Source organism: Ctenopharyngodon idella, chromosome 22 (genome assembly GCF_019924925.1).
Source record: "Ctenopharyngodon idella isolate HZGC_01 chromosome 22, HZGC01, whole genome shotgun sequence".
Taxonomy (NCBI): Eukaryota; Metazoa; Chordata; class Actinopteri; order Cypriniformes; family Xenocyprididae; genus Ctenopharyngodon; species Ctenopharyngodon idella.
This window is the reverse complement of record NC_067241.1, coordinates 21,812,718-21,825,367: the sequence shown is the minus strand read 5'-3', so window position 1 is coordinate 21,825,367 and position 12,650 is coordinate 21,812,718. Positions and strand designations below refer to the sequence as shown.

Sequence of the window (12,650 nt, the reverse complement as noted above, 5' to 3'; positions counted from 1 at the left end):
GGCAAACACAAGTGACATTCTGTGTGTGTAATGTTTGGTGGAAAATCCAAAAGCACAAATAAGTCATTATGTAGATACTACAGTAAACAGCTCCAGATAGCACTCACAATAATGATGTGAACATACCGTGGTTTGGACCCAAATAGTACAGTGTGAAAATAGACCTGCAGGGGCAAGGATCATGCAACTGATCCACTGACTGACTTGACCAGCTCAAAAAATAAACTGGGTTTAATTGAACTTTCCAAACTTGTCACTGGGGCAGTACCTTCAAAGTGACACCTTTGTATCTTATTTCAAGGGTTCGTAGTAGTACCATAAGTGTACATATTACTACCTTACTAGGAACATACGGTATTACTACTCCAAAGTAATAATATACACCCTTTGGGGGTGAAGAAGGTACAAAGGTGTCACTTTGAGGGTACTGTCTCAATGAGAAGCTTTTGTATCCCTAAAGCCCTTGGTATACTTTGGTTTTTTACTTGTACACTAGTGTACACGCACAGTCTAACGCACAGCCTTAGAAAGTATACTTCATTCAACGCATGCGCAGTTTTGAGCTATCTCTTGCCATGAGTTACAGCCCATGTAAATATCAGTATAATTACTACAAAAAAAAAAAAAATTTAAAATGAAATGTGCATGTGCGACCTGCACGTACAAAGTACAAACAGTACGTATAGTACCCGCATACTCTTCTGATGTCGAAATTCGCGTCACGCGCACTGTGTAAAAAGTGTATGTATACTTTGGGCTTAAAGATACTTTTTTTACTTTTTTTTCTGACAGTGTGTAAATGAAATGTGCATAAATTCTTGTCTATAATCTCTATTCTATTTTTATTCCCATCTCTACAATTTTGCAGTGCTGTAACCTAATGTTGGTAGAAGTCATTCCTAAAGAACCTCTAAGCTTCAGCGTGTTTCACTACAAGAACCCCAAACTTCAACACACTGTGCAGGTAATTTTTCAAACTTTATCACACACACACACATCATGTAACCAAAGATCAGCAGGTTATGTTAACACACAGTGGAATGTTCAGCGTGAGGCCAGGCTTCTGACGGACAGCCAATCGCCTTGAACTTTACTCTAGTAAAACCACACCCAACTACCTACAGGCTTGAGCAAGTATGAATATACACACACATAAGTGTGACGGTATGAGTCTTGCCTAAAGCCAGTGCTGTTACATCTGACCTGTGTGTTGGACCTCAGCCGAGCAGTCATAAATATGATGCAGTGTGTGCCACAGAAGACCAACAGAACGCCGTAAATCACCTCGTCTCCTAATGATCACTGTTATCTCAGCAGCTAATACATGCCTTTCTGTTCGCCTTTAACCCTAAGAGGTTATGAGATAGAACATCCATCCATCCATCTACCCATGACCCTGTGTCTTTATAACAAAAGTTTTTTTTAATGTATTACTGTAATGAAAAATGAGAGCGTTTACTTTCTTTTGAAATGAACTGTGTACAAGTGCGTCACTGCTGAGTGGTGGTTCCAGTCGATCACATCTGTATGTTAGTTACTGCTTGTGCTGACGTTCACCCAGTTGATGAAAGTGTTTGTTTTGATTTTGATGATTGGTGTTGATGTTCTTTGATTGCGGGATGACTCGGTCACAGCAGTTTTATAGAGGTGTGTCAGTAAATTATCCTAAATTTGCAGATTGTGCTGATCTCTAATCCACTTTCAGGCAAAGTCTCAACAAGACAAGAGAATGTGGGTCCTGCATCTAAAACGACTGATCCTTGAAAACCATCCTGCCAAAATACCGGCCAAGGTTAGAGCGTGCACATACACATACTGTCCTAACTCTGCTTCTGTACAGTGTGCTCAGTGATTAGGCAGCTGTGGCCAAATCTGGCTATTTACACTCAACTGTGTCATGATAAAGTAGTTCACATCTCAAAGAGAAAGAAAGAACTTAGAAGGTGAAGCAAAAGTTTCTGTATTTACAGAAGTGAAGGCACAGCGCCACCCAGAGGCCATTCAGTTGTTAAAATTCAAATTTTTACAGAGAAAAGATGCACGTCTGTTTACTCATATTTAGGTATACTCAAAGGTACTCGTTTAAATGATTTGACTAATTTAAAGATCCTGAATTGTTTTCTATGCACATTTAATTTACCTTTAGTAGGGTAAATCACATGTAAATGTATCTGAATCATATTTTGCCTCAAAATCAAAAGAAAAAAGAAAAAAACATTTTGCATTAAAAACATGGTCTATTTTTAGGACCATTCAGATGTTTTGCATTGTGACATTTTTCATTATTCACCCAAATTCTCATCACTGTAATAAAATAACCGTAACACTCAAGTTTTTTTTTTTTTCAATAATTTTTTTTAAAGTTTAATTTATAAAATGAATAATTTATAATTATTTTATTTTATAAAAAGTACTTATTGCATAATAATAAATTTTTATATAAAAAAAATATAATTAGCATAAATTCAAGGTATTTCATCAAAAACTACATATGAATAAAGAGTTGTATTTGAGGAAGTCAGTTTTCTTTCTGTTTCTCCACAGGCTAAGCAGGCCATCCTGGAGATGGATACCGCAAGTAAGCATTATCTAAACTTCAAATTGAAAGCCACACACCACTATATGTGGTACTTTATGTGTGTTTGCAATTACTAGATTTCATATACTTTTCTTAACTTTTTTCCAGACCACCCAAGTTTTAATTTCAACTCTGATGACAAGAGAGTGAACACTAAAGAGGGTCCCTCACCCCGGAGAGTACGCAGGAAGACAGGTGAGACCCACAGCACAAACAAACAAACAAACATTGTTTTTTTATTGATCATCATTTCACTCATTGCTGTACATGTCTTTCTGTTTCATCAGAGCCCTTATCTAAGTTATTGAAAAACTCCAAACATATAAGTAAGTAGCATTTGTTTGAAAAATAATAATTGAGAAAAATTATGCCTGCAAATAATGATAATCATTTAGACATTATGATTTTTTTCTTTCTCTTTTCCTTATTGTTGCTGTAGTATCCAGTCCAGATATACAGAAGGTAAAGAACACCATAACATGCAAGCATCAAAGCATTATAGACCTTATGTGCCAGAGAAACAAGTGTGCCGCCATATTTATAATATTGTCTTTGAACTTCCGTTTTTGCGGTAGCTCTGTATATTTCTATGGCATCGCTGTCAAAGAATAATTAGCTGGTAAAGCGGATATACTTATTGTAGAGTTAATGAAAGTTATCGTAAGCATTGTAATGTTTAAAGCAGATGTCTTAACAAATGTCAGTAGACGGAAAAAGGGGGGTGCATAAGGTCTATACAGATCTAAAAAATAAAAAAAATGTAAATGTATTTGCTCCTCACAGCGTTCTAGTTTTGGAGTCACTCTGCTTTCACCTGTGGCCCATCTGGGTTCTATTGGCCGATCCCGTAGCCTTGTCAGCGAATCACAGGAATCTCTGGACCCTGGTGACCACAGTGATATAGACGAAGAGTCGCATCCACAGGATGCTGATGATGAAGATGATACTGGTTTGGTTAGTCTGAATTGACATTTGATGTTTTTTTTCACCCGATTAATAATTTAGGTCTGTTAAAGGGTTAGTTCACCCAAAAATGAAATTTCTGTCAATAATTACTCACCCTCATGTCATTCCACACCCGTAAGACCTTCGTTCATCAAATTAAGAATTTTTTGATGAAATCCGAGAGGTTTTTTTTTTATCCTCCATTGAAAGCAACTAAAATTTCCACATTCAAATTTCCACATTAAGGTTGAACCACTGTAGTCACGTTGACTGTTTTAACGATGTCTTTAGTACCTTTCTGGACCTTGAATGTGGTGTTTATGTTGCTTTCTATTCGGGATAAAAAAAATCTCTTGGATTTCATAAAAAATATCTTAATTTGTGTTCCGAAGATGAACGAAGGACTTACGGGTGTGGAATGACATGAGGGTGAGTAATTAATTACAGAAATTTCATTTTTGGGTGAACTAACCCTTTAAAATAGCAGCAAACAAGGAGGTGCTAGTAGGGTAAGGGTGTAAGTTCTGAGCTGCCTACATAATGATGTCAAACTGCAGCCACTGACATTAAGTTTTCAGTCTTTCTCATCAACATTGTCCATTGTCCAAGGTACTCGACTCCAGATTAAGCTAACAAACTAGTTATGACTAGTCCTAGCCTGTTTTCTAAATCAGAAGTACAATTGTTTGTAAAATAATTAGTGGTGCTTGCTAAGAAAAAACTGAACAAGAGACCAAAAGCATATAACAAAACATATCTGGAAGCCACCCAGAAAATATTTGCTGTATAGCAGTGTCCAGACAACATCTTAGCATTGTGCCTGCAATCTTTGTAAGGACATGCACCTCTCTTATTTTCAAATATAAAGGTGATTTTGAAAAATGTTCTAAGAGACAACTTTTGCACAACCAGACCTCTGGGGGCAAGCTGAGAGTGCCAGGGAAGGGTAGCCGGAAAAGACTTAACCAGCAAGTGTCGGTGGACAGCATTGACCAGTGGAGAAACCACAACCTTACTCACGCAGACCTCCAGGTAAGGACATGGTGACACATGATGTGGTTTATACTTAAAAAAGCAAACAGATCATTACAAAAAGAATAAAAGTTAGAATGCTCTAATGCTTTGAAAACTTGATCAGTCTCACAATTGTTGTTATTAATATTTTATTTTAGTTCCTGCAGCACTAATCTAATGTATGGTAAATGTTTATCATTCATTTTTCATTCAGACTGCTAAAGAGTCCCTGCAAAATAAGGTTATCACCCCCCCTATCCTACGGGTGACCGCACCTCCTGAAACAGACAGAAATGAACACATGTCTAACAGGCTGGCAACTGGAGAGGAACCTTCTTTCCGCAACATATGGACAGATCATCGAGTCCGGAGGGCTATGTTTCCCACTCGTCAAAAGAGTTTCCAAATTGATGATGATGAAGACATCTATCAGATGTTCCTGCCAACGGAGAATGATATAAGCAGCCATGATGCTGAGAGTGACCATGAAACTGCTGACCATACAGAAAGACCCTGTAGCTGGCATGTTGAACAGAATAAAACATCACGCCTAGATCTTCCTACAAGCGGGAAAAGAATACTTCGCAGGGCCAGCAGTGTTGGAGAAAACCAGAGTGAGCAACTAAGTCCTACTAAGAGAGCCCTACAAGAGGAAGAGACCAACAACCAGACTGAGTCTTCAAGCAATGAAATCTCAGGGTCATCATCTGCCGAGCAGTTAACGATCGATGATATCGAGAATGTTTATGACAACATTAGTTACGAGGAGCTCCAGGCCATGGGGCTTATCCGCAAGGATCAAGTTAACCATGCAGAGGTCAAATCTAGGATAGCTCCTCAAGTTATCATAACTCCAACTGAAACTGAGAGTTCATGTGAGAGCAATAGGTCTTCTGGTCAAGAGGGGGAGCCATTTGAGACATGTGAGCCGCAAACTGTTGAGGATGAGGAGAATGTCTACGACACCATTGTCTTTCAGGAGACCCCAGTCCTTGCAGCTGAGATGGATGATGGAAAACCAGAGGGTTTGCAGACATCTGAGGTAGATCTCATGACTAGCCAGATTTTAAGAGGGTTTGTGTCTGAGGAAAAAATCTGTCCTACAAATATGACAGTGGCGAATCAGAACCACATTCCCTCTGCTGCAATTTCAGACCCTGAAACATCTCAGCTTTCCACAGCTGATCATACATTGGAGAAAGTGGATGAGATCTGGACGGATTTGGAAAACTACATCCGGAAAAATGAAAAGAAACCGGACAGACTTCCAGCTGCATTTCCTGTAAGCGGAACAGACAACGCATGTAAAACACATGACTCTCCCAAAAAAGGACATGATTCCTCACACAAAGCACAAGACTCTCCAAGAAAAACACATAACTCCCCGAGTAAAGTGAACAGGTTACAACAGAGAAGTAATGATTCCCAATGTAAAGCACAAGAATCCCCAAGCAAGAAAGCTAATTCCGCACAAAAGTCAAGTGATTCTTCATGTAAATTACCCTTAAAAACAACCCCTGTTGTTTGTGCTGCACCTGGATCACCTAACCCACCAGCTAATCCCCCTCCAGGTTTCCAGATCCCTATCCTCAACATTCCAGACCTCCTCCCAGAAAATACATTGGATGAGAAAGACGGAGCATTGTCTCCTCTTGTAGCCCCTTCCCTTCCTCTGCCCCCTACCCCTGAGCCTCAACCTGGCACAGTGAAGAGCATTCGCAATAAACTGGCAAGATTAAGCAGCGGAAGTTTCCGGATGGACGATGAGGACATCCCTCCACCGAAGGACCCAGAGCTTCATGCCCTGTTTAGTAGCATGGACTCTGGCTCTTCCAGTCTGCTGCTGGGTGTGGAAGCTGGTGACCAGGTTCTTGAGCTTGGGGAGAGGGGCAAGAACAGAGTGTTCCTCATGGCTAGGCAGTACAGTCAGAAGATCAAAAAGGCCAACCAGTTACTGAAGATGAAGAGCATGGACCATGAACCCAGTTGTGCTAAGCTAAGGCTAAGCAAACAGAAGGACCTGGCAGCTATACTGGAGGAGAAGAAACAAGGTGGCACTGCAATAGGTAAGACATACTTTATGGCTAATGTTATTCTTTCATAGATGCAAAGTGGGTATATTGGTTTATGAATGCCTCTGTCTTTCCTCCTTTCTTCTGCTTAGGTGCAAGAATAGCAGAGTACTCTCATTTGTATGAACAGGTGGTTTTTAAGGGTTCTCCGACCACTCCTCCAGTGCTGAAGTCATCTATCAGCATTGCTGGCCCTCATCCACTTTTCCCTAGCACCACTTCCTCCCCTTCCTTATCTGAGAGCTCAACACAAGATTCCGACTGGTTGAACTGCACGTACAGTAATGGGGAACTTGCTGATTTTGTGTCCTGGCCAGCAGGAAGAGCAGTATGCACTTCAACCCCACAGAGAGGACTGACCCCTGCGAGTTCTACCCCTGCTTTGAAGAACCTCCCGCCTACTCCTAGTGCTCCACCCAATCAGCGTTGGAGTGCTTGTGTGACACCAAGTAAAGATGACTCTGATCACATTTACACTTCAATTGGACCACGAAACACTAAGGTGCCATCCTATAATCGCTGCCAGTCCTCATCTTCATTGATAGACCAGACTGGAACAGAAAATGGCAGGGGTCAGTGTAATCGGGTGTGGGAAGTGGACGGCAAAGATTCAAGGACGCAGGTGCATCGACAGCACAGCCTCCCAGAATGCCCAGTCCAGGGGACTTCAGACCTCTCAGCGCCATGTGATATCACACTGCGGGACTCACAACAAATACTCGTGCTGAACAGAAAGGTGCCACTGAATGCGCAAAGTGCCACTGAGAATTATCTGGCCAACTTTAAAGACACTGGAGATGATGATGACGATTATGTAGAGATCCGTTCTGAAGATGAGGGTGAAGAACAGAAGCAAGACATAGCTATGCCACACAGTCTGTCGGAAACCGCAGTAAAGTACTGCAGCCCTGCTCAAGGCAACATGCAAACCCTCGTAAAAGAACAGCAGGCTTCCACTAACCCTGATATGGCTCTGCAGGGATACTTGTGGAATGATCCAGATTGCAGCCAGCAAGATGTAAATCAGCCCACTATTGTCCAGTCACTGAGGGAAAAGTTCCAGTGTCTCAGCTCAAGCAGTTTTGCATAGGAAGCAGGAATGATGGACAACATGTCACATGCTTAGCTCATACAAGGAGGAAATGAGACACAACAAACTTAAAAGTCCACATGGAACATGTTGCACAACTTAAAGACACAACACAAAGCACATGATATACAACATTCTAACATTGTGCTTTACAATACACTCAACAACACCATACAATTTGTAAATTATGGATTCAAGCATTAGCTACTTTGCTCATCTCTCATCACACTCACACAGTAAGATACAGATCTAAGCAGGAACACTGTACACAACATCTTTCAAATTATATCTTTCTTTTCCTTAACATTAAGACCCAAGAATTATGTCAAATGACTTAGGTCATGGTACAGGTAAGATCATGGTTCTAAGTTTTACAAAGTTTCAAAGGGAACTGTAATTCAGAAAAGAAAGAAAATGAAAGAAGAACACTAGCTACATGGGCTTGAATCGTAGACACAACTTAAACTTATTTCTCTCTTAAAATGTTACAATATTCTCAAACTACTGGTTATAATATTCTAGTACATGTACATAAATGTTTCCATACAAGCTTTAAGATAAGGCGCACATGCCTGGTGATGTTAATTAAATTATCTGCCATAATTTCTGTGTAAACATGTTGACAGTTCCTTAAGCCAATAATTAAATATTTTCCTTTTAATTGCGTAGACGTTAGTAAATTTGGTTATGTAGGTGGCTGCATCTACAGGAAACTATGCTAACAACAGCCAATGGCCATTCAGTGTGTAATTTGTAATATTTGCATGCCACATTTTCTCCAGGCCAAGAATACATAGAATCCATATATATTTTACTATGCTGTACATTAGATATAGATATAGATTTATCAGACTGGAAAGTCATAAGTATATTTAAAAGGTGGTCAAGTTTTGCTAAAATCCTAGTTACAATCAACCATGTCTCAGAAATTAGCATAATATCAGTAAATATGGAGTAAAATTGCAATAATGTTTTTAGATTTAATTAATTTAGCATCATGACAGGACCACCACTAGAATATCGGCAAAAAGCACAGGACAGTATAATTTATAGTGTTAATTAAATAGATTAATCTGTTCAGGGGACCATGTTGCAGAATGAGGAGTTTGAGGTGTCAGAAACGTACTGTAATTTGATGTAAATTTGAGTTTAATACTATGTGTTGTCTGATCATTTAATTATGTTTAGTGTTTAAAATATTTAGCATTGGCTGTCCCCACCCTGTCTCCGCATTCAAACTACACACTGTCTGTCACCCCAAAGATTTTGATATTTTTATTAGTGATTTTCACAGCACATTTCAGTTTATTTTTCCTATTTATTTCTGGGTAAATTTTATGTACTTCAGCCCCCCACCGCATTTTCAAATGTCGCTTTCGATTTGATGAAACAATATTTATTATATATATATCGACTGGTTATTCAGCAAGTATGGTTTTTGAAAAAAAAAAAAAAAAAGTTTATAATGTGTAGCTCTGTTGTTGTATGAGCATTGTTCATGTTCAAAATGTTACCTTACAAAATGTTACAAGAATCCTCCTGAAACCAGGAGTAAATGATATAAATAAAAGTACCAGTGTAAATAAACTGAATTTAAATATGGATGGAAGATTTGAATGAAGTATGTTTATATAGTTTTTCTTTCTTTTTTTTTAGTTGTACATTTCGTTCACTGGTGGGGACTGTTATCCATTGGAATTGTTACTTTTGCACTTTTCCTCCTTTTAAACATTCTGTTTGTAAAGATGTACATATTTATGAATGTTGTCATTTACCTATTTTCATGATCTTAATTTAATTTTTTGACATTTGTTTTGTTTTTATAACTGCCCTGTAGTAACTGGTCAAAGATGTATTGTAGGCAACAAATAAACCTTCAATTAAAACAAAACTGCTTTTGCCTTCATTTTGCCAAAGTTAAATTTTTGTTTATAGTTTCATCGGACACTTTTTAACAAGAACGTTTTAATAAGGAAATGAAGGGAATTTTTGGATTCCTTAATACAAGATGCAGGAAAAAACAAAAACTCTAATTTATATATTATCTGCATTCAAACATAGATGTATCCTTCACTGCTTTTGATATCCCACAATTCGTAAATAATGTAATACTTAATTTAGAAGTGATAAATTGATTATTAATAAAGTATGAAAATACAATTATTAAACACATTATAGATATGCTTATAAATCAAGAATAAAGCATTTATAGCTGTATTTATAAACTGCTTACTAATGTCTATTAATGCTTTATAAGTGATTAATTGACTATTTACTAATGCTTAACTAATGTTTCATAGCGTGCAGTTATTATAGTGTTACCAATTACGGTAACACTTTACAATAAGGTTCATTAGTTAATGTATTAACTAACATGAAATAACCAGCAATAAATTTGTTACTGTATTTACTAATCTTTGTTAAACGTTAGTTAATGAAAATACAGCTGTTCATTGTTTGTTCATGTTAGTTGACAGTGCATTAATTAATGATAACCAGATTTTAATAATGTATTAGTAAATGTTGAAATTAACGTTAAAGATTAATAAATGCTGTAGAAGTGCAGTTCATTATTAGTTCATGTTAACTAATGTAGTTAACTAATGTTAACTAATGAACCTTATTATAAAGTGTTAACCAAAATTACTATTGTAGTAATGAAATATTTGCTTAGTTTTCAATGCGCACATGCACCTCTCAAACAGCTCGTCAGTGTCAAACTGAGTTCTCCTGTAGAGTTCTCCTATAGCAAATTTTGCTGTTGATCACACGTCATCAGCGCATTGTAGACAGACGTCAGTCATTGGGCGCCACAAACAAACAGCAGCACCTTTTACAGTTCCTTCTGAACCAAAACAACGAGCTTTCTTGTGACGCTTTGCAGAATCTGCTGTGTGCGTTCATGTGTTTTGAAGGAGGTGAAGACGCTCTGAAGGGAGGGCTGGATCTCATGCTTTCAAAGCTAGCTTGCTATGGTTAGCTGCTCCAAAATTGCCTACCCTACCTTTAAGACATCATCACCCTGTCCATTATTTATTTTTTTTTTTTCTGAAATGCTTTATGAATTAACATTAATGACAGCAGCAGTTATATTAGGGTTCTGTTACTTTAAGAGCGAATGCACAGATCCACTGATACACATGCGTTTTCTTTCTCAGCTGTTAACATTCATTTAAGACAGACTATGTTTACATGAATACTCGCTAAAACGGGGATTTTGACATAATTTTGTGTTTATTTGACCGTTTAAGTGCAATAAGCCGTGAAAAAGAACTCAGTTTGACACTGACGAGCTGTTTGAGAGGTGCATGTGCGTGCTTTGGCTGAGAGCGCAGAGAAATCCATCAGAGCGTATGAGTAGCCTACTGAACGGATTAAAATCACTTAAATGTTTAAATTGGCACGACTTAAAACAACATGCAAATAATACAATTCTATCAACTGTAAACAGATCTGGTGATGTGAAGCCATATGCACATTTTGAGAGAGAGAGAGAGAGAGAGAGAGAGAGAGAGAGAACACCACAGAAGAGTATCGGAAAGTTAAAAAGTTAAAAAAATGCAAGCACCGTTAGATGTCTTTCTAGATAACACATGCTCACACTAAAGATTAATTTATATTTAAATAGCACTTAGGTTTAAAGAAGGCATAAAAGAAAAGTTGCTATGGCATGGTATGGTAAATACTTTGCATGACTGAAAACATATTTAGGATTGTGAGCAAAATCTAGCCTATATAACCAGCCATAAGAGGAAAACAAAACTTTTCTGACAAATTTGAAAATGTGAAGGGCTGCCCTAGTGAAAAAAAAAAAAAAAAAAAAAAAAAACCTATACCAAAATCTATTTATTTCATACTGAGTATACTTTAAAGCCATTAACATATTTATTGACATATCACTTAAAACTGATGTAAAATTATAATTAAACTTTATTTGAAGTACTTTATTGCATAATGCACATTTCTTAATATTATGCCTAAAAGTGTTTAATATCACTATTAATAAGGATTGTATGAAGGTTTGTATGATCTTTGTATAACATCAGAGATATTTAAAGTGTCCCTTACGAAAAAGAAGTATACTTCATGTTCATTTTATGAAGTATACTTAAGTAATACTTCATAAAATGAAGTATTTTATGAAGTATAAGTGAAGTATATTTTAAGTATATTTTATGTAGTAAGTAATATCAATGTACTAGTAGTAAACTTGTAAGTGTACTATTTCAGTACTGATTGGGACTAAATTGGTCCACTTTTTAGTATCTAAAGTATATGTTTAAGTGCACTTTAAATGTAACAGTAGTAAACTTTAACTAGTTAATCTGAAATATAAAGCTTTTGCAACATTATAAATGTCTATACTGTCACTTTTGATCAATTTAATGCATCCTTGCTGAATAAAAGTATTAATTTCTTTAATAATTTCTTTAGTACAATCAAATACATTTAAGTATATCTTTAGTTGGACCTCAGCACTACTTTCCACACAATTAAAGTGCATTAAATACAAAATTAGTTGTTCCAATTTAGCAGACTTTAAGTATACCAGCTTAGTATACCAAAAGCATACCAATTGCAGGGTATTATTATTTAGCACATAAATATGTAAATGTATTTGTAGTATACTTATCACAAAATAAATGTATTTCAAATACATTTTAGAATATTTTTTCACTAAGGTGAAATTTGTCATCATGCAGTTTACTTATTTATTTCTAAACCATGTAATCTGCATAGCAATTTATAGTATACAGTTGCTGCCATTTCCCAGTTCACTCACCAGTATGTCTGATTCACAAACAAATAAGTCTTTTGATGTGTTAAATCTGCTGAATCAATCTGAGGAACTGTCCCAGATATCCACACTTACGCTCTTAGCACTTCACCACTTGTCTACTTAAGACGTTTTTCCATGATGATCTCTGCAGATTCACTGATGAGATCGCCC

The 12,650-nt window shown here is 37.1% G+C and overlaps 1 protein-coding gene across 2 annotated transcripts in view; it reads left to right on the top strand.

Moving 5' to 3' along the window:
• LOC127505219 (pleckstrin homology domain-containing family G member 1) overlaps positions 1 to 9,590 on the top strand; it is a 49,362-nt gene extending 39,772 nt beyond the window's left edge. For both annotated transcript variants that reach the window (XM_051880622.1, XM_051880621.1), the window contains exons 9-18: positions 869 to 964; positions 1,706 to 1,792; positions 2,545 to 2,578; positions 2,687 to 2,773; positions 2,866 to 2,904; positions 3,018 to 3,040; positions 3,362 to 3,532; positions 4,436 to 4,555; positions 4,752 to 6,603; positions 6,702 to 9,590. In XM_051880622.1, the coding sequence (XP_051736582.1) occupies positions 869 to 964; positions 1,706 to 1,792; positions 2,545 to 2,578; positions 2,687 to 2,773; positions 2,866 to 2,904; positions 3,018 to 3,040; positions 3,362 to 3,532; positions 4,436 to 4,555; positions 4,752 to 6,603; positions 6,702 to 7,699 (3,507 nt within the window). In that variant the 3' untranslated portion in view covers positions 7,700 to 9,590. The remainder of the gene's footprint in view (positions 1 to 868; positions 965 to 1,705; positions 1,793 to 2,544; positions 2,579 to 2,686; positions 2,774 to 2,865; positions 2,905 to 3,017; positions 3,041 to 3,361; positions 3,533 to 4,435; positions 4,556 to 4,751; positions 6,604 to 6,701) is intronic.
• Positions 9,591 to 12,650: the final 3,060 nt, after the last annotated feature.